The sequence below is a fragment of the Carlito syrichta genome, unplaced genomic scaffold, assembly GCF_000164805.1.
Source record: "Carlito syrichta isolate Samal-C Ts95f unplaced genomic scaffold, Tarsius_syrichta-2.0.1 Scaffold307040, whole genome shotgun sequence".
NCBI classification, from domain to species: Eukaryota; Metazoa; Chordata; class Mammalia; order Primates; family Tarsiidae; genus Carlito; species Carlito syrichta.
This window is the reverse complement of record NW_007251136.1, coordinates 5620-24798: the sequence shown is the minus strand read 5'-3', so window position 1 is coordinate 24798 and position 19179 is coordinate 5620. Positions and strand designations below refer to the sequence as shown.

Sequence of the window (19179 nt, the reverse complement as noted above, 5' to 3'; positions counted from 1 at the left end):
CCCGGCCACCGCAGCCTCGACCTGCTGGGCTCTGGCGATCCTTCCACCTCAGCCTTCCAAGTAGCTGCCTCAGCCTTCCAAGTAGCTGGAGCTACAGGAGTGCGCTACCATGCCCAGCTAGTTTTTTTATTTATTTATTGTAGAGATGAGGTCTCACCAAGTTCCCCAGGCGGGTCTCGAACTCAGGCAATCCACTCATCTCAGCCTCCCAAAGGCACGGGATTACAGGCTGAGCCACCAAGCCCAGCTCTTATGGTATTATGATGAATGTTCAGGGTCTACTTATGAATGACTAAATCCTTTCTTAGACAGTGAGAAATATGACTCCAATTACTTTAGACATATGTATCATTTTCTCAATCAAATAACATATTTGACATATTTGTTCAGTGTACTCACTCTCCTATTCACATAGGCTGCCTCTTCCATCTGCCACTCTGTTCTGCTTCTTACTGCAACGTTTCATTGGTGGCTAGGACATGCTGCCACCTCCACTGGGCAACACCCTTTGCCGCACCATCCCATTTCCTTGGCTATCAGGCATATTGCTGCAGATGACTACACACTCAACCCCATCACACTCACCATCCTGTTTCCTTGGAAGCTAACATTTCTGTGTTGGGAGGAGTAGGGAAGGAAAGGAAAGATGGGAAGAAAAGGAAGAATGGAAGGAAAGGTAGGAAGCAAGATTACAGATATATATTTTGAGCACAGAACTGACAGGTTGCTGGTAGATTGATTATGGAGAGTGAGGAAGAGAAACGATAATCCCCGTTTTTGGCCTGAGCAACTGGGAGAATTGAGTTGTTATTAACTGAGATGAGGAAAAAGCAGTAGAATTGAGTTGTTATTAACTGAGAAGAGGAAAAAGTTGTTATTAACTGAGATGAGGAAAAAGATGAGATGCCCTTGAAACGTCTATGAGGAGATGTCAGTACTCAGTGTGTACATGCATCTTGAAGTATGGGCTGGAGATGTCACTTGGAATCCTTGGCATATAGATTGCTATTTAAAATTGTGAGCTCAGCTGAAATCGCAGAGGAAAAATAAATAGAAAAGTTTAAACTGAGCCCAGGAGAAATTTCATATTAGAGAGATGAGGAGGAACCAGCAAGACAGAGTCAGTCAGTAAGGTGGGAGAAAAACCAGCTGTGATATTTTAGAAGTCAAGTGAAGAAAATGCTTCAATTAATATGAAAGGATCAACTGTGTCAAATGCTGTTATAGTTCAAGTCAGGTGAGGACTGAATTTACCAATATGGAGGTCAGTGGTGACATTAATAGCTGATCTGTGTATGGAGGGGGGGGAATCTTGATTGATTCAAGAAAGAATGGGAGAAAAGAAATGGGAGAGCTGATATAGAGAACTCTTTCAAGGAGTATCAGCCTGTATGTAAGCCATGATCATCTAGTTACTTGTTTTTTTGGTGCTGCAGCCGAGTTTAAGGTAACTTTTTCTGAGAGCCAAATGAACAACCTTTCGTTATTGCTACATATAAAATTGTCTGCTAAGTATTGTTTTGTTTTAGGCTGATGAAGCATTTCTGTCATCGGCCTAATTAATAATAGACTTTCAGTGTAGTTCCTGAACAGCAGTGAGGAAATCATCAGAGCAGTTTCAGTGGCATGATAATAGTAGAGACTACAAAGGAGAACCTAGATTTGAAAAACTCTTCAAAGTTCTTGAAGTTTTGAAATTGTCAGAGAAAACAAACTTTACAGATTGTCCAGTAATCCGCCTTCTTGGGCCTTGTCAGCACCTTGACCTTTCTCTACAAAAAATTTTCAGTCTAGCTTATTGAAGAATGTTTTCTGTATCCATATATTTCTTTGTTTATAATGAAACCTCATTAGAGAATTGGAATGTAGTTAGATTGCTGAAAAGAATTCAGTGATTTAGGTGAGTGAATCCTTTATTGTCTAGATAGAAATTTGGTTGTGACCTTAACTTAAAGCAGGATTGCAAATACACAGTACATGTGTACTCTCCGTTGTCATCTCCTATCATCATTGCTTATCAAACACATTACTTTTTTGTGCTGAACCCAGATGTGGCATTAGAATTATTGTTAGTAATATTCCAGAATGTCTCTACCAGTCAGTTCAGTGTGACATATAACATAAAACCTTTGTTGATCTTTGGTGTTAGGATTCAGTTCACAAGATAAAAATTATGTGAAAAACAACACCTAAGTTGGAAACAAGCTTTGAATTGCTTGTTATTAACACTGCAAGAATTTATCAATAACGAGAAACCCTAATAGAGCTGGCATAGGGATACTGTGCTTGTTTTCTGGTCAAATCATTGAACTGACAGTTAATCTCTATTCTTTTCTTTTGTCCAAAGATTCTACCCTGTTTGCTGAACTTGGTTATTTCACAGATACTGATGAGCTGCAATTGAGTGCAGTAAATGAGACTTATGTAAGTATTTACCAGTGAGAAATGTTGAGTAATGTATTTAACCTTTACCCTAATTCTAGTAGGAAAGTTTCAGGGCAACAGGTTTAGACTAGTAATGTAAGTTTAAATAACTTTTACCATTCAGTATGAAAGTTAGTAGCCATTTTATCATTAGTAAATATAGGACAATAGAAATTGTATTGGTCTTGGTATGAGAATACTTGCGTTCTAGTCCGTTTTGGCCCTAGGAATGGGTGACCTTGGAGAAGTCAATTACCTGCCTACTTGTTTTTTTTCTTTTTTGAGTCGGAGTCTCATTCTGTTGCCCAGACTGGAGTGCAGTGGAATGCTTATGGCCACCCCAGTGTCGACCGACTGGCCTCTGGTGATCTTTCCGCCTCAGCCTTCCAGGTAGCCGGAACTACAGGCACGCGCTACCATGCCTGGATCATTTTTTAATTTATTGTAGAGACAAGGTCTCGCCAAGTTGCCCAGGCTGGTCTCGAACCCGTGGGCTCAGGCAGTTCACTCGCATTGGCCTCCCAAAGTGCTGGGATTACAGGCTGAGCCACCGAGCCTGGCCCCTACTTGGTTTTTACAGATACTTTGCTGCATAAGGGAAATGGTGTGATGTTAAGGGGTATATGTGGGTCATGACCTAGTAAAGTAGAACTTAACCAGCTTCCTTTTTTTTTTAACTTTTCATTTTTTTATTAAAGATTTGGGGTACAATTCAGGATTAGGTATACAAATATTCATTATGCAGATATCCTAGTTAATGAGGCGTGCCCTCCTTCTCCAGGCAGATTCTCACTACTGCCAATCCTGCCTCCCTGCACCACCCCTCCACCCCCCACACCCCTGCAGTTTCCCGCTACTGCCAATCCTTTTCTTATAGTTTTACGACAGTTATTCAAAGTTCACTTATGAGTGAGAACATGTGATACTCAGTTCTTTGTTTCTGTGAAAGATCCCTCAGTATTATAGACTCTTTTAAGTCTATCCAGGTTGTTGTGAATTTCATGATTTAACCAACTTCTTTTTTTTTTTTTTTGAATTGGAGTCCTCACTCTGTCGCCTGGACTGGAGTGCAGACTGCGCTCCCGGCCACCGCAGTGGCGACCTGCTGGGCTCCGGTGATCCTTCCGCCTCAGCCTTCCAAGTAGCTGGAATTACAGGCATGCACTACCACGCCCAGCTGATTTTTTGATTTATTGTAGAGATGAGGTCTCGCTGCCCAGGAGGGTCTCGAACTTGCAGGCTCAGGCAATCCACCTCAGCCTCCCAAAGGCGCAGGATTACAGGCTGAGCCATCGTGCCTGGCTAACCAACTTCCTTTTTAAAAGTTATATATTTTTAGCGTAGAAAACACTGAAAATTAGGTATATCCTTACTTTTTGCCTTTGATTGCTTAGAGATCTATGTAAAGGCTATTATTACAACATGCCTAGTCATCAAAAGTATCTTAGATTTTCTTTGTATTTTTCTTTTCCCAATTAGTACATGTGAAGGTGTTTGGCCTCTAGAACTCTTAGTTTGTATTATTCTTTAGTGAATGAGGTGTTGTCTCAGGAAGTAACTTGAGTGAACAGGGCAATTTATCAGTCAATCTATCAATCAGATAGAATTTTTTTCTTTTTCTTTCTTTTTTTTTTTTGAGTCAGAGTCTTCCTCTGCTGGATGCGGTGGCTCATGCCTATAATCCCAGCACTTTGGGAGGCCAAGGTGAGAGGATTGCCCGAAGCCCACTGGTTCGAGACCAGCCTGGGCAACATGGTGAGACCTCGTCTCTACAGTAAATAAAAAATTAGCTGGATGTGGTAGCGCTTGCCTGTAGTTCCAGCTACGTGGAAGGGTGAGGCAGAAGGATCACCTGAGCCCAGCAGGTCAAGGATGTGGTGGCCGTGAGCATGCCACTGCACTGCAACCTGAGCGACAGAGTGAGACTCCGACTCAAAAAAATAAAAATTAAAGAAAAAAAAAGAGTTTTACTTTGTCCCCCAGGCTGGACTGCCATGGCACAATCATGGCTCATGGCAGCCTTGACCTCCTGGGCTCAGGTGATCCTTCTGCATCAGTCTCTCCAAGTAGCTGGAACTACAGGCATGTACTCCACCATGCTAATTTTTTGATTTTTTTGTAGAGATGAGTTCTTGCTATGTTGCCTAGGCTCATCTTGGATTCCTGGGCTCAAGCAATCCTCCCCTCTCAGTCTCCCAAAGTGCTGGGATTATAGACATGAACCGACCTCACCTGACCAGATTGAATATCACATCATTTTAAGTTCTTATTGAGTATAGAAGTTTATAAAGAGGCCAGGCACAGTGGCTCAAACCTGTAATCCCAGCACTTTGGGAGGCAGAGGTGAGAGGATTGCTTGAGACCAGTTTGGGCAACTTGGTAAGATCTCGTCTCTATAATAAATAAAAAAATTAGCCAGACATGGTGGCATGTGCCTGTAGTTCCAGCTACTTGGACGACTGAGTTAGAAGGATTGCCTGAGCCCATGAGGTTGAGGCTGCGGTGGTCGTGAGTGTGCCAATATACTCCAGCCTGGGCGACAGAGTGAGACTCCGACTCAGAAAAAAAAAAAAGAAATATATGATGCTTGCTCAACGAATATCAGATATTTCTCAAATAACGATTTAGCAGCTGTAAAAGAGACTGAAGTACATGATATTTTTTTAAAAAATCAACGTATGGGAGCTTAATGTTCTCATTTACTCTGTGAACTGTTTTAGAATGTGGCCTATTGATTAAATTGACTTTTAATAATATCTAGTTGACTAAGCAACTGATATTCTTTCATGACCTCTAGATCCTAAAAGAAACAGTGTGTTATATTTGAAAGATTTGGGGAAAAATTATCCTGATTTTGTAACTAACATTCTTCTGCTTTATGCAAGCCACTCAATCTTTCAGTTCCTCAGTTTTTCTAGTATTGCATGAGAGCCCTGGTGTCATCCTTCTTCCACCTGGTGGTAGAATTTCCCATGATAAGTCATTGAAGAGCTACAGTATATAATTGCCAATATGTCCCACTTTGCATAAAATAGGCCTGTTAAATTTCGACCCGATAAAATCTTTATGATGTAAAAGGTATTTGATTTATTTGACTGAAGATTAAATCAGAAGCTCCCTGAAGTAGAAGTAGATTGTGTGTGTGTTTGTGTGTGTGTGTGTGTGTGTGTGTGTGTGTGTGTGTGTGTGTGTGTATGTGTATTTTTTTTAGTCAAAGTCTTACTCTGTTGCATAGGCTGGAGTGCTGTAGCATGATTATAGCTTATTGCAGCCTTGGCCTCCCGTGCTCCCGTGCTCAGGCAATCCTTCTGCCTTAGCCTTCCAAGAAGCTCTGACTACAGGTCTGCATCACCATGCCCAGCTAATTTTTCACTTTTTTTGCAGAGATGAGGTCTTGCCTGGGCTGGTCTTGAACTCCTGGGCTCAGGTAGTTCTTTTGCCTTGGTCTCCCAAGGTGCTGGGATTACAGGTGTGAGCCACTGTACCTGTCCATGCCCGTATTTAAAAGTTCTTCTAGTACTCAGGCAAGCACCACTGGTAAATTTACTTAGATTAAAAGTTTAAGTATTTTTTTGTTTGTTGCTAAAAGTACAGGGCTGTTTAATTTTTTGATGTGTAGATTCAAATAAGAGAAAAAGTAAAAGAGAGTGGTTTTTTAAAAGTGGTTCTTTTATGATTTAAGTGCTTTCGTTTTTGGTTTTTTTTTCATGTGAACTTTTACATATGTTCTTTGTATACCTTGTACTACTATTTACTCAGTTATGGGCAGTATGATAAGAAAACAGTTTCCCATCTTTTGTTGCAGTCTTGATAAAAATAAACCATATAATAGTCATTTTGAAATGATAATACTGTTCTAGAAATTATTAACAAATGTTTGCTAACATTTACTAGATAATTGTTTTTTGCCTAAAGCTTATTTTCTCTATTATTACTGTTTTATCATCTGTGACATTAAGTTAATATTGACTCATCTGGGTTTTTTTTGCATTGTTTATATATTAAGTTCACTTCTGTTCTTGTCTCTGTGACCCCAGACACTTAATTTTAAAATAGTACTTTTTGGACTGGGCTCAATGACTCAGTTTGTAATCCCGGCACTTTGGGAGACCGAGGCGAGTGGATTGCCTGAGCCCAGGCAACTTGGCGAGACCTCGTTTCTACAATAAATTAAAAAATTAGCTGGGTGTGGTAGCCTGCATCTCTAGTTCCAGCTACTGGGAAGGCTGAGGTGGAAAGATCACCGGAGCCCAGCAGGTTGACGCTGGGGTGGTCGTGAGTGTGCCACTGCACTCCATCCTGGGCAATGGAGCGGGACTCTGACTCAAAAAAAAAAAAAAAAAAATAGTACTTTTAGGTACTGTCTTGATCTCAGACTTACATGAGGGCTCCGAAATCATGTGGCAGGTTTTTGTTTATGTATATAGTATAAGGTGGTCATCTAGATAATCCAGCAGATGCTTATATTTAAGTAAAAAACATTAATACCTAAATGCAAAGAAACTCATGGACCTTCAAAGAGGTGTTGACCCCTGTTTGAGCAGCTTCTTCTAGGATTAAAAATTTGGGGTTTTTTTTGGTTTTTTGGGGTTCTTTTGAGTTGGGGTCTCATTTTGTCACCCAGGCTAGAGTACTGTGGCATGATCTTGGCTCACTGCAGCCTCCAGCCTACAACTCCTGGACTCAGGTTATCCTTCTGCCTCAGGCTCTCAAGTAGCTGGGACTACAGGTGTGCATCACCATGCCCAGCTAATTTTTTATATTTTTATTTTAGTAGAGATAAGGTCTTGTTATGTTGCCTGGGCAGGTCTCTAAGTCCTGAGCTCAAGCAGTCCTCCCACCTCAGCCTCTCAAAATGATGGGATTACAGGTGTGAGCCACTGTGCCTGGCTTTCTTTTAAATTTCATAAAAAATTTAAAAAGTATAGAACAGTAGAAAAAAGTAAATTAACCTTTTGTAATTGCCCTCTTTATAATGTCTACATGTCTTTTGGTTATATGTATATTTTTCCATTGTGTGTAGAGATGATGTTATGAATAGCCATTTGCTTTGACTTGTTTTCCTTAATGGCAGTGGGAAAATTTATTTGGGGATATTCCTTATGATAAAAGACACAATTTGTGATTTCATTTATATTGATGGTCTGTTCCCATAGAAAATAATTAAGCTACCTGGATCTTTTAGATATTGAATATATTATCTCCTTCCTAGTTGATACTGCTTTGCTTCAAATAACTGAGCTGCTATATCTATAGGCTATCCAAGATCTATTCCTAGGATGAACTGGTTGACTTAATCCTTTTTACTAGGTTGAGTAATAGCAATTGTATTTTTTATGACAATTTGTGTTTGATACTTTGATTTTAAGATATAGATCATATTATTTTAATTTTTTGTTGATTTGAAACCTACAGGAAAATAATTTTGATCATCTTGACTTTGATTTTGATTTAATACCTTGGGAGTCAGACGTTTGGGACATCAACAACCAATTCTGTACAGGTAATAATGTGTTTTAGTGGTAACAGCTTTGAATGGATCCATTTTTATTTTGTAGTTTGGTAATACACAAAATTAAGTGGGGTTGTTGGACTATATTGGTGAGTTAAAAAATTTCAGGGACTATATATCCTACTTCTTGTATGGCAATGCATAAATAAATTTCTTACCAAGAATGAATATAAATAATTTCATAGTTATGATCACTGGTCACATGAGTACAAGAGTGGAATCAGTAGATGTTAGACACTGCTGGGGGAAGGAAGGATGGAGGAGGTAGGGGTACTTGGCAACACATTGGGTACCAGATCCACTATTAAGGAGGAGAGAGCTAATTTGAAGCCCAACCTTCATTTGCATGTAACTTACTTATATAGTAAGTCCTCACTTATAGCCCACATTTCTAAAATATATAATTTAGAAAAAGAATTTCACAGTTATGTTTTGGTAGTGAATACATAATTCATATCAGAAATAGAAATTATGATTTTGATTTATGAATAATTTTTTTATAAGAGATTAACCTATCTGGGGACTAGGCAGGGCTTAGAAAATCAAAGGCTGGGGTCACCAGAACCTAGGAAATTCGTGGAGTCCCATGCATTTGACGCACACTTCTGGGGAGTGGGCGCTGCTTGGCTGAGGCTAGTATCTTTAAGGGGGCCTGATAAGGTGGTAGTATACTGAAAGAAGCTGGAAGCTGGAGCAGTTTGCCACAGCTAGGGTAAAGCTGATGGGAGAATGAGGAAAATCCCTTCTCCTACTTTATAGCATCCTTCAGTATTCACAGTTGACAGTACCCAAAAAGGAAGCTAGCTGGGAAATGTATTAATAATTTGTAATCATAGACTATAGAAGGTAGATTTGGAGCTGAGAAATGGATAAATAACCAGCACATTCCTTTATCTAAAATCCTCCCTATCCCTGCTCTTCTTATTTCTCTTCATTTGTTTATCTGTTTATCTTGCTTAATGCCTGTGTTTCTTCGTAGAAGAAGGGTACACACAAAGTTAGTGTTCTGCTTACTATTGTATAACAAACAACTTTAATTCTTAGTGGCGTAAAACAGCAACCATTTTGTTAGGTTTCTAGAATCTGTAAGTCAAAGATTTGAACTGTGTGCTCCAGGGATGGCTTATTTCTGCTTCACGATTTCCAGCCCTCAGCTGGGGAGATTTGAAGGCTGGAATAGCTTGACATTTGGGGGCTAGACTCATCTTGAGATTTCTTCACTCACATATCTGGTACCTCAGCTGGGAAAACTTGAAGACTAGGACGGCCATCTGTAGTACCCTCACAGGGCCTTTCAGTGAAGCTTGGCTTCCTCAAATCATGGTGGTCTTAGTATAGTCAGACTTCAGAGGCGCCAAGTGTGAGTGTTCCAGCACACAAAGCAAAGGCTGCATTTCCAGCCTCAGAATTCATATAGCATTTCTGCCATTCTCTGTTGATTGAAGGATTCATAAGCCTACCTAAATCCAAGGGGAGGTGAAATAGACTCAGCTTTGTGATGGGGAAGTGGCAAGATCACATTATAGAAGATCATGAAGGATAGTCGATATTTTGTAGTTAAATCTGGAAAACACCCTCCTACCCTCTTCCTGTTAGATCGGTGACACCAAGAAGCACTGCTTGAGCCATAGTTGCTCAGTACATTTTTTTTTTTTTTTTTTGTGTTGAGGTCTCAATCTGTCTCCCAGCCTGGTGTGCAGTGGCATGATCATGGCTCATTGCAGCCTCTACCTCCTGGACTCAGATGATCCTTCTGCCACAGCCTGCTGAGTAGCTGGAACTACAGGTGCATGCCAACATGCCTGGCTGGTGTTTTTAATTTTTGGGGAGTGGTGGGGGGTAGAGAGGAGGTCTTGCTATGTTTCCTAGACTGGTCTTGAACTGCTGGTCTCAAAAGATCTTCCCTCCTCAGCCTCCCAAAATATTGAGATTGTAAGCATGAGCCACTGTACTGGCAAATTTTTGTAGGATAAATTAATAGTTCAAAAGACACGTACATATTTTTGAGTTTTTTTGGGGGGTTGGAGTCTCACTCTGTCGCTCAGGCTGGAGTGCAGTGGCACACTCACGGCCACCCCAGCGTCGACCTGACCTGCTGGGCTTCCAATGATCCTTTTGCTTAAGCCTTCCAAGTAGTCAGAACTACAGGCGGGTGCTACCACACCCAGCTAATTTTTGGTTAATTATAGAGGCGAGGTCTTGCCAAGTTACCTGGGCTGGTCTTGAACCCATGGGCTCAGGCAATCCACTTGCCACGGTCTCCCATAGTGCTGAGATTACAGGCTGAGCCACTGAGCCTGGCCTTGAGTTTGAATTGTATGTCAGAAATGCTTTCCAAAATAATTTTTCCTGTTTCTTATATTTTTAAAAATTAAGTTCAGCCGGGCTCGGTGACTCAGTCTGTAATCCCGCGCTTTGGGAGGCTGAGGTGAGTGGATTGCCTGAGCCTGTGGGTTCAAGACGCTCCTGGGCAACTTGGCAAGACCTCACCTCTACAATAAATCAAAAAATTAGCTGGGCATGGTAGCGCATGCCTGTAGTTCCAGCTACTTGGAAGGCTGAGGCGGAAGGATCGCCAGAGCCCAGTAGGTCGAGGCTGTGGTGGCCGGGAGCAGCCACTGGACTCCGGTCTGGGCGACAGAGTGAGACTCCAACTCAAAAAAAAAAAAATTAAGTTCTTGGGAATCTATAATCATTTGCATATGGTATATTATTCAAAAGGAACAGAAGTCTATATAGTAGAAAAATGTCTCCTTCTGCTCTTATTCCTTAGCCAACAAATTCTGTTCTCCAGAGACAACTACTGTTGCCAATTTCTTCTGTTTACCCTTACAGAGAATTAATGCAGATGCAAGTAGATACACACACACACACACACACACACACACACACACACACACACACACAATTTATTACACAAATGGAAGCATACTAGGTATACTGTTTTCTGTATCTTGCATTTTCACTTGATATATTTTGGTGACCATTGCTTCCATATCTGACTGAATTTTAACAGTAGATTTTACCTTCTTTCTTGTCCATTTTATTCTCAGTTTATATTGTCCAGTGGGAAAAACTTTTACCCTGTTTTTCAGTTAAAGACATTAAGGCAGAAGCTCAGCCACCTTCTCCAACCTCCTCAAGTTGTTCAGTCTCATCTCCTCAGTCAGTGGACTCTTATTCTTCAACACAGCATGTTCCTGTAAGTAGCCAATCTTTTTTGTGTGTGAGAAAGCAGGATTTATTGGGAGAACAGAAAAGTTTCCACAGTGGGAGGGGACCTGAAGGGGTTGCCCAATCTTTTACAATGATTTTGTTAATAATGCTACCTGGAAAATATGTATGTGGAGGAAGCAGTTGTTATGTGTTAAGTGCCTTATTATCTCATTTAATCCCAAGGAAACTGAGACTCAAGGGAAGGGCCTTGTAGGAGCTAGAAAGTTGTTAGTGTCTCTGGTTTTGCCGTCCTTCCCCTGTGTTCTTGCCTCTGTAATTTCATTGCTTCATGCATTTTACAACTATTCAGTTTATTTTTATTTATTGACTTAATGTCTTTTCTCCCTACCAGAATATTCATTCTTTGAGGAATGGAAGAATGTAAGATGGTCAGTTTTTATAACTCCTTAGCCATAGGACCGAGAATGATTGCTCTAGTTTAGAAATGCCTAGTACTACAGAAATGGTGCATCCATCTTATTTACTTTTGATGACACAATTCAGTTTGTTTAATATTGTTATGTTTGCTGTGATCACTTGAGAGACTATTTTCCTATGGGGTTGTTCTTTCTCTCTTTGCCATAAATAAGTATTTTGTGGGGAAGATACTTTAAAACTACATAAAAATATCCTATTCCTCATCAAATTTTATGTTTATTCCTATATTTGTTAATACCAGTATGGACTCATTTCTTATTTTTTTCAACAGATTCATTACTGTAATAATTTGGTTTCATTCCTGCATTGTCCTGGATTTGGACAATGGGAGTCTTTTCACACCAGCTCTTTTGTTCTTTTAATATGTCTCCATTGCGCTCTGACATCCTTACATCAAGCTGTCGCACCCTCATCAACCTGCTCTGACTTCTCATGACAGACTACCCCCCATGCGAATGCATCCTGTATCCCCTGGGACTCTGACACTCTGCTGGGCTGCCTCTCTGCATAGATAGTGGTCTTGCTCTGCCCCATCTAGTGACTTGGGATAAAATTATTCAAGAAGGAATAATTTCTAAGTGACTATTAATGCATATTTATCACAAGGTTGTATTTTTAGTATTTAGATCCCTGATCCAAATACTAAAATTTTCTTTGTAGATGAAGGGATATAGATTCAATTTTATGTTTTTCCAAATGCTTTTCAGAAGGATTATTTCAGTACCGTTTATTAAAAAGTTCATTTTTTTTCTCGCTGATGTCAGTTATGCTTATTCAATCTCTATTATTGTTTTGTAAAAATCATGTTTCTTGCCTGAGCTGGCGGGCTCTAGGCCAGCCCTGACAACTTGGCGAGACCTTGTCTCTGCGATAAATCAAAAATTAGCTGGGTGTGGTAGCGCATGCCTGTAGTTCTGGATACTTGGAAGGCTGAGGTGGGAGGATTGCCGGAGCCTTGCAGGTCAACGCTGGAGTGGCCATGAGTATGCCACTGAACTCCAACCTGGGAGACAGAGTGAGACTCCAACTCAAAAAAAAAAAAAAAATCGCATTTTTAAGGTTGATTCATTTTGTATACATCAAGTCTGTTGCAGTCAACTCTGCATAACATTTCAATAATACATTCACTACATTTTACTTACACCACAGTGAAGATTGTAAAAAATTTTCCCATGTGGATCTGTGTGAGAATTCCATTGGGATGTATGCCCAGGTATAGGATTGCTGGGTGATAGGGTGTGCAGATATTTAATTTGACAGTGCTTGCATATTGCCCTCCAGGATCACCATGGTACTCTGCAGGCCATCAGCAGTACTTGAGGATCCCTGTAAATTCTCTTCTCTGTGAATGCGTGGCATTGTCTGGCTTTCTCATTTTTGCTTCTTGGCATAATGTTTTTGTTGTTTGTTTTAATTTACACTTTTTTGGTCACTGATTGTTTTCAGCAATTCTTTTTTTTTCCTCTTTTGAGTTGGAGTCTTACTCTGTCGCCCAGACTGGAGTGCAGTGGCCGCTCCCAGCCACCACAGCCTCGCCTGCTGGGCTCCGGTGATCCTTCCGCCTCAGCCTTCCGAGTAGCCGGAATTACAGGCATGCGCTACCACGCCCAGCTGATTTTTTTTTTGATTTATTGTAAAGATGAGGTCTTGCCAAGTTGCCCAGGCAGGTCTCAAACCCGTGGGCTTAGGCAATTCACTCACCTCAGCCTCCCAAGGCACAGGATTACAGGCTGAGCCACCGAGCCTGGCTTCAGCAATTCTTTACATTCCTATTAGCTTTTTGGACTTTTTTTTTTCTTTTATAAATCATTCATTCCTGCCCTTTGCTAGTTTTTCTACTTAGTTGTTGTCTTTCCTTGTGTATTTGCAGTAATTCCTTGCATATTTGAGATATTAAACTCTCATTGGATTTAGACATTGCCTATATTTTTCCCTTTTCTCTATTAACTTTGTAATCTTTCTTAAGTAGAAATACTTAATTTTGAATTACTCAGACTCATCTTTTTTTTTTTTTCCTTTATGATTTATTTTTGAAGTTGTAAGAAATTCTTCTTCTATGCTTTTAGGTCACAAAGATATGTCCCTGCATTTTCTTCTATTCACTATATTGTTTGCTTTTCACATTTAAATTTATTCATACTTTTAGAGTTTACTTTTGTATGTGGTGTTAGGTAGGGATCTAGTTTTCATTTTCTCTATATAAGTAAGCCAATTTTCCTAGCCATGTCATCTTTATAATGATTCTATTAAGGAATATTATATGTCTCTGTTTATTCAAATTTTCTTTTATGTCTCTCAGTTCACTTTTTTTTTTTTCTGAGTTGGCGTCTCACTCGGTCGCCCAGACTGGAGTGCAGTCACCGCTCCCAGCCACCGCAGCCTCTACCTGCTGGGCTCCAGAGATCCTTCCGCCTCAGCCTTCCAAGTAGCCGGAATTACAGGCACGTGCTACCACGCCTGGCTGATTTTTTTATTTATTGTAGAGATGAGGTCTCGCTGCCCACGCGGGTCTCGAACCCACGGGTTCAGGCAATCCACTCACCTCAGCCTCCCAAAGGTGCGGGATTACAGGCCGAGCCACCGAGCCCGGCTTCAGTTCACTTTTGCAGTTTTCTTCATATAGACCTTGCACATTCTTTAGAAAATTCCAGTATTTATTATTGTTATTACTATTGTGAAATTTTTATTTTCCAGGTGACTATTAATATAATATTTTCATAGTCAAATATATTTTCAGTTCTTTGTTAAGTTCATCCCTAGTAGATAGTGTATCACTTTGCAAAAAAAGCACTTATGTCTCTTCTATTCTTCTATGTTAATGCTTTTTTAAAAAATTTCATTTTCTAGTATAATTATTAGAATTGTAGTAGGAGCAAGTATCTATTTCTTATCCTGACTTTAATGGTAGTGCATTTAGTGTTTCACCATTAAGTATGGGTTTGGCTGTATAGCTTTTTTTTTTTTTTTTTAATGTAAGAAAGTATCCATCTAATCCTTTTTTCCTGGGACTTTGTTGAGGAATATCTGTTGAATTTTATCAAATACCTTTTAAGCATCTAAGGCCATGCAGATAATAGTCACTGTGTTGTTCTCATGTACTTTTTGGTTTATGTTATGTTACGTGATGTGATGTGATATGATATTAGAGGCTCACTCCTTTGCCCTGGCCTGAGTGCAGTGGCACACATGCTCACGGCCACCCCCGTGTCAACCTTCTGGGCTCCAGCGATCCTTCTGCCTCAGTCTTCCGAGTAGCCAGAACTATGGGCGCGTGCTACCATGCCTGGCTATTATTTTATTTTATTTTATTGTAGAGACGAACCCACGGGCTCAGCCAATCCATTTGCCTCAGCCTCCCAAAGTGCTGGGATTACAGACTGAGCCACCAAGCCCAGCCTCTTTTTGGTTTCTGACAAATGTAATATATTTTGCAAGGTTTGTGTAGTTCAACATCTGGCTATATGCTGAGTAGGTGTTAAGGAGCAGTGAACAAGCAATTCTCACTCCCATCACTGAGACCTGCAGTGTCCATTTCTTCCATATGCTGTCTGGGTCATTTAAATTTTTTCTTATGATTTGCCTTTGGCTATCACTCAGATTTCCTTTTCAGTGAAATGACTGTTCCTTTCCTTTGTTCATTTTTGGCAAATATTTTCTCCCCATTTATATCTTTTAACTTTTTATAGTCTTGTTTTTATTGTTAAATATTTTAATTATTCTTTGTGAAAATCTGTTTCTTCTTTATGACTTCTGGGTGTTTTGACTTAAGAGAGCCTATGACATCCTGAGAATAAACACGTAATCTCTTATATTTTCTTTTAATAATATTATACATTATTTTGAAGATGGTATGAAGTAGAGATTCTGCCTATTCCATTATGAAATGTACATCTTTTTTCTGTAAATTAAAATGCTATTTTTATCCTATGTTACATATCTTTATTTTAACAAAACAAGACAGATTCACTGAATATTATTAGTAAAAGACTTATGGAAAATATTAACATTATCTTATATATCTAACTCTGTTACTATTAATTTGCTCATTAAATTAAATAACACTGCTCCTTTCAGTGTTCATCTTTCTTTTACAGCATTTGGAACAAAGGCAGTATTAATAAGTCAATACAGATAAAAATAGAATAATTTTGCTTTTGATATTCTTTTAAAACTGAATAGAAGAGATTATGGGGAAAGGATATTGGCATTCTAACTGTAGCCTTAAAATGATACTAAATATTTTATGACTAGGAACCAAATAATATATAAAGTTCATGGGAGGAAATGTAGAAGCAGATTAATGATTTATATCTTTTGTCGTTGTTTTGTTTTTTTGGTTTTTTTTGGTTTTTGTTTTTGAGTTCTCAGTCTTGTCACCCAGGCTGGAGTGCAGTGGTACACTCACGACTACCCCAGTGTTGACCTGCCGGGCTCCGGCAATCCTTCCGCTTCAGCCTTCCAAGAAACTGGAACTACAGGCGTGTGCTACCAACCCCGGCTAATTTTTTATTTATTGTAGAACCGAGGTCTTGCTAAGTTGCCCGGGCTGGTCTTGAATCTGTGGGCTCAATCTGTCTACTCACCTTGGTCTCCCAAAGTGCTGGGATTACAGGCTGAGTCACTGAGCCCGGCCTTATATCTTTAATATAAAAAGTCGATGTAGACTTGCTCCACGTTTTGAGTTATTTTTCCTTTGGTCTTGATGGATACTGTTGACTTATTCATAGTCACTTAGTGCTTAATATAGAGATATAGTTTCTAATATATTACACCTTTTGAAGTTATCTTGAAGTATTTTTCTGTTACATATGACCTCTCTATGCAGTTTGCTACTCAGGGATTATAGTTATTAATTTTTGTTTTTATTTTGCTACAGGAGGAGTTGGATTTGTCTTCTAGTTCCCAGATGTCTCCCCTTTCCTTATATGGTGAAAGCTGTAATAGTCCTTCCTCAGCAGAGACATTGACAGAAGATAAGTCTGTAACTGGTCCTAGGAACAAGACTGGTATTACTCAAGATCCTTACTTTTGTTTTTTCTGTTTCAGACTGAGCTTAAAAGAAAATGTTGCAATAAGCATATGTTTATTAATCTGGCTTGCTGTTTTTAAATTAGTGGATCTTTATTGTTTGTTATGGATGATTATTGTGGAGAGGAAAGGAAAGAAATAATCTTCTTTGCTTGTCTCTCTTTATAGGTAAAAGATTCTTTAAATGGTTCAGACCTTTTAATCTTCAGCAGAGATTTTAAAATTTCAGTTAAAGATACTGAATATGAGGACCTGTGATATTTGTTAACTTATTAATCTCTGGGCTTTATTCAGTAATTTTAGCTGTTATCCTTTACCAGTTCATGTGTCCCTTTACCAAAACTGCCGCTTGATCAAAAAGAAAGATCTCAGTTTCAGGTCTTTTCTTCAGTCCATTCAAATATATGTAGAGTAACTATGCTTATACTCTACTTAAAGATAGTTACACAGAAGTCTAGATAATGTGTAGAGAAAGGTGTATAATTGAATCTGTTTTTAGGATTTGCTTAATTACCTTCAGATTGATTTATGGTGTGTCTGTTTTTTTTCCTTCAGAAAATGGACTAACTCCAAAGAAAAAAATTCCGTTGAATTCAAAACCTTCCATTCAGCCCAAGCCTTTATTGCTTCCAGCAGCACCCAAGACTCAAACAAACTCCAGCATTCCAGTGAAAACCATCATTATTCAGACAGTACCAACACTTATGCCATTGGCAAAGCAACAACCAGTTATCAGTATACAGCCTGCACCCACCAAAGGTACCTGAGTGAAATTTGAAGCTATTTATGTTTATTCGTAGGGTGATAAGGTTTGTGTCATATGATTTGTTTTCATTCAGGTTGTAATTTCTGAGCATGTGCTATATGTCAAAAATTTTCCTTGGTTCTGAGGATGTTGCAGAGGTGACTAATATGTGGTTTCTGTCCAACAGGGTCGATAGCTCTCCAGATTAAGTGCATCAAATACTTACTTTTGTATAGTTGTAATTATGAACACACCTGTCTTCAAGGCTTTTGATTTCATGTAACTATTTGTAATGAAGAAGAAAACCTGAGAACTTTCTTAGGGCCATTTTATTCTGTGATTTTTGTGGCTATGAACCTTTTTTGTTTTTAAGGTGTGGTCAGTTACTTAAAATAATATGGTTCATTTCAGGTCTAATAGGTGTGAGATGTGTTTTAGTAATAGAATTGGGCTGTTAATCTCGAGGAGGCTGCATTGTCTAGTAAGCAGGATATTGAACTGGTCATTAGGAAGAGTCCTAAACTCTGTTTTCAACTAGCAAAGAACTTGTGTTTTTCTGTGTTTTATCCACCAGATGGCCTCACATACTTCTACAAGAATTTTAGCTCTATTGAAAGAAGATCAAATTTGAGGATTTGGTACTTTTCACATATGGGAATCATTTGCCTATAGAGATCTCTTAGATTAGTCATCATTGTACTCATACTGTTATCTGTATACACGGAATACAAGAAAATTTATGCAATATTGTTTTCTCTGGATTTAGCTGTTGACACCAAGTAGGACTAGGTGTTAAGAGAGTATGGGTTGTAAATAAATACCAAATGTTGCATTTGCTGCTATGGCTCTGTCTCCAGCTGTAGTTAGCTTTGGAGCATAGTTTTAATGATGGCAAGGTTCATAAATCTGTTTTCCAGGTACTGTGTTAGCTTTGTTCTATTATACAGTCATAGACTATATGATGTTGATAAAAAGAATAGATGAGAGAATACATGGATCAGTGAAAATCCATCAGTCAATCCCTACCCCACCAAAACAACAAGAAAACTGTTTGAATTGCCTGCCCTCTTAGTACAGAGTGAAAATGCTACCTTCTTCATATGAAAAAGCAGTTCTGTAAAATCGGTGTCCTTGTGACCTGTAAATGCGTGTTAAGAGTTCATGAACTCCTTGAAATAAAATGCAAGCTGTAATGTTTGTTCATATTTGGACTTTTCTAGGGATAGTCTCCAAAACTTTCATCAGGATCTCAGAAGTATCTGTATTTTACCAAAGGCTAAGAATTTAAACTCATGAAGAATCTTACTATAGTTCCCACAGCTACTAAAATACATCTATAAAAAATAAAAGTCTGACATTAATATGACTAGTGTGTAAAGTGGGGTATTTCTAAGAATTTACCGTTGCCTATGTTTGAATGATGGAACATGTTACCTATGGCAAGACCACAAGCTGTTCTTTCATGAGAAGTTTATCAGTTCTAGAAACCTGAATCATGTATTATTTGGAACTTCAGTATTTTTCCATGATCTGAAGACTACTTATTTTTTTGTGAGCATGTGCTAATATGAAGCACTGAATCTTGTCCATTTTTATAGTACAATCTAGCAAGGTGTTAATTATACGAGGGGGGGAACCCCAAAAATCCCAAATTTATTTATTAAAAATTGGGTATTTTTTCTTTCTTTCTTTTTTTTTCTTTAAACTACAGATTTTATTTGCTTTTTTAAAAAAATTATTTATTTATTTTTTATTATGAAGTTGTGGGGTACAGTTAAGGGTTAGGTATACAATTACGTTTCATTCAGGCACCCTG

General features: G+C 38.9%; 1 protein-coding gene across 1 annotated transcript in view; it reads left to right on the top strand.

Annotated features, from left to right (window-relative positions):
- Nucleotides 1–17385, top strand: part of LOC103266171 (cyclic AMP-dependent transcription factor ATF-6 alpha) — a 22419-nt gene extending 5034 nt beyond the window's left edge. Inside the window, exons 2-6 of the mRNA XM_008063804.1 lie at nucleotides 2348–2424; nucleotides 7840–7927; nucleotides 11032–11138; nucleotides 16467–16596; nucleotides 17174–17385. Coding sequence (XP_008061995.1) covers nucleotides 2348–2424; nucleotides 7840–7927; nucleotides 11032–11138; nucleotides 16467–16596; nucleotides 17174–17385 — 614 coding nt within the window. The remainder of the gene's footprint in view (nucleotides 1–2347; nucleotides 2425–7839; nucleotides 7928–11031; nucleotides 11139–16466; nucleotides 16597–17173) is intronic.
- Nucleotides 17386–19179: the final 1794 nt, after the last annotated feature.